At 59.8% G+C, this 2,905-nt stretch overlaps 1 protein-coding gene across 1 annotated transcript; it reads left to right on the forward strand.

Moving 5' to 3' along the window:
- Positions 1-369: 369 nt before the first annotated feature.
- Positions 370-2,898, forward strand: ETH_00009680 (uncharacterized protein; the record flags this gene model as incomplete). The annotated part of the gene is made up of 1 exon (XM_013378991.1): positions 370-2,898. One exon carries the CDS (start codon positions 370-372, stop codon positions 2,896-2,898), a length of 2,529 nt encoding a protein of 842 aa, XP_013234445.1.
- Positions 2,899-2,905: the final 7 nt, after the last annotated feature.

Below are 2,905 nucleotides of genomic sequence, written 5' to 3' on the forward strand. Positions count from 1 at the left end.
TGCAGCTCTAAATTTGTATGAAGACAACTCAATAGACAGGCTCTAGCCCATGCAGCAGCAGCAGCAGCTGCTGCTGCTGCTGCTGCTGAGGTTGCTGCTGCCTGCCAGGACCGCCTGCTGGGGCCCCCTGGGGCCCCACGCTGCTTCATCCGGAGGAGAGCAGCAAGTTCTGCTGCTTAGCTTTATCAAGGTTGCAAAATAGCAGTAGCAACAAGGGGAGCAGCAGCAAGTTTGTTGCTGTTGCTGCTGCTGCAGCTGCAGCACTCAACGACCCTTGCTCCCGCAGGGCCCCTCAAGGAGCAGCAGCAGCAGCAGCAGCAGCAAATGCTCCATATGAGCATTAATTGAGTTAGATAACTCATTAGAGGGATGCTGCAGCAGACTGCTGCGTTGCAGCAGCAGCAACAGGATCCACCGCTGCAGCAGCAGGAGCGACGACAACAGCAGCACCAGCAGCAGCAGCAATGCCAGCCAGAACAGTCAATAACAGAACCGCAGCATCAGGAGCAGCAGCAGCACGAAAAACCTAAAAGGCCGCAGCAGCACTCTCTGCTGCAGCTGCAGCCCTCCCCAACGCAGCAGCAGCACCAGCAGCAGCAACAGTTGCTGCTGCAGCAGAACGACTTGCTGCTGTGCCATCCGCTGAAGCGGCTGCTGCATCTTCGGGCAGCAGTAGAGCCGCAGCTGCTGCAGTTCTTTGGTGTCCCTGTGTTGCTGCTGCAGCAGCTCAACGCTGACAACTGCTGCTGCTGCACTTCTTGTTGCTGCTGCGGGCTGCAGCAGACACTGCTGCACCGTCAACAGCAGCAGCAGCAACAAGAACAGCAGGAACAGGGAAAGGTTGAACGGCCCAGCAGCAGCAACAGCAGCAGAAGTAACAGCCACAGCAACAACAGCGACGGCAGCACCAGCAGCAGCAGCAGCACTAGTTGGAGTAGCAGCAGCAGCAGCAGCAGCAGTAGCAACAGCAGCAGCAGCAGCTGCACACATTTTCCTGCAGCACCTTCTCTGGCAGATGCTGCGGCAGCAAGTGCAGCAGCAGCAGCAGCTGCTGCAGCAACCGCAGCAAACTCTGCAGCTTTCAAGTCACCGTGGATGAGAGCTGCAGCAAGTCCAACAGCAGCAGCTGAGCATCCCTTCCCCGCTGTTTCTGCTGCTGCTGCTGCTGCAGCTCCTGCTGCAGCTGCTGCTGAGGCAGCGGAACTAGACGCCTTTGCTGCTGCAACGAGCAATGAGTGCAGCAGCAGCAGCTGCACTTGCACTGAAGCAGCAGCAGCAGCAGCAGCAGCAGCAGGGAGCACGGGCAAAAGGAAGCGGTGGCTGCTTCTCACGTCCCGAGCAGCAGCAGCAGCAGCCGCAGCGCTTGAGTGCAGCAGCGGCAGCAGCAGCACCAAGTCGGAAGTTCAGCAGTATGCGCAGCTGCTGCTGCTGCGATCACAGCTGCTGCTGCTGCCGACCCCACAGCTGCAGCAAGGGAACGTTGTGGTCTTTGCCTGCGACTGGTTGCTGCTGCTGCAGCGGCTGCTGCAGCAGCAGCAGCGCGGCGCTGCAGCAGATGCAGCAGCAGCAGCAGTTGCAGCAATTAAAGGAAAGCAAGCAGATGCCCCCGCTCTCAAGCAGAGCAGCAAAAGGCTGCTGCTGCTGCCTGCTGCGCTGCCGCGGCAGCTGCTGCAGCTTTTTCGATTCGTGCTGCTGCCGCTGCAGCAGCAAGGCGTGCTGCAGCAGCAGCAGCTTCTGGCTGCTTTCAAAGGCTACTTGCTGCAATGGAGGCGGCGTCGTTTTGCCGCTGCTGCTGCGCTTTCAGAGGCAGCAGCAATAGCAGCAAACGCAGCAGCAGCAGCAGCTGCTGCTGCAGCATCAGCAGCAGCTGCTGCTGGACCTGCCACGCAGACCTGTGGCCGTAAGCGACAGAGGCAGCAGACAGCATTAAGAACAGGAACAGCAGCAGCAGCAGCAGACCGTTCAGCAGAAGCAGCAGCAGTAGCATCAGACCGTTCAGCAGAAACAGCAGCAGCAGCAGCAGAAGCAGCAAGAGCAGCGCAGCAGCAGCTTAGGGAAGTGCAGGCAGCAGCAAAGCGGCTGCTCTCCCTTGCAGAGGAAGTTGCCCTTTGGCGACTGACAAAACTGCAGCAGCAGCAGCTGCAGCAGCTGCAGCAGCAGCAGAAGCAGCAACAGCAGCAGGAGGGCGGCGATTGTGTTTCAACAAATGCCGCTGAGCCGCTCAGCAGCAGCAGCACTAGCAGCAGCAGCAATAGCAGCAGCAGCAACAGCACCAGCAGCAATAGCAGCAGCAGCAATGGCAGCAGCAGCAGCAGTAGCAGCAAGAGCGCGAGAACTTTCGATGAACTGAGGCAGCAGCAGCAAAAGAAACAAGAGGAGCTGCTCCTCGAAATGCTAAGAAGCAGCAGCAGCAGCAGCAGCAGCAGCGGGACTCTCTCTGCCTTCTGCTGCCCCAGCAGCAAGTTGCTGTTTGGGGGTCCCCAGAGAGTTCCCTGCGTATTATGTGCGCAGCAGCAAAAGGAAGCTGCTGCTGCTGGTTTGCTGCTGCTGCTGCAGGGCTTTGGTTTGCTGCGGTGTCCCCCCCTGTCCGGCCAGCAGCAGCAGCAGCAGCTGCTGCAGCAGCAGCGGCAGCAGCAGCCGCTGCTGCTGCTGTCGCTGCCCACCATCGGGCCCCTGTGCCTGTGGCTGCAGCAAGGGGAAGCAGAGCTGCTGCAGCGGCTGCGGCGGACGCAGCACAAAGAGCTGCTGCTGCAGCAGCTGCAGCAGCAGCTGCAGCAGCAGCCCCTCAAGGCCTGCGGCTTGGGCCTTCGCTTTTTGCTGCTGTTTTTGATTGGCTGCGGAAGGCTCAGGTGTGTCTCTCTGCCTCCCACCAACCAGCTGCTGCTGCAGATCCCCTAAATTAGGG

The sequence above is a fragment of the Eimeria tenella genome, genomic scaffold, assembly GCF_000499545.2.
Source record: "Eimeria tenella Houghton genomic scaffold, Eth_scaff1274, whole genome shotgun sequence".
Classification (NCBI taxonomy): domain Eukaryota; phylum Apicomplexa; class Conoidasida; order Eucoccidiorida; family Eimeriidae; genus Eimeria; species Eimeria tenella.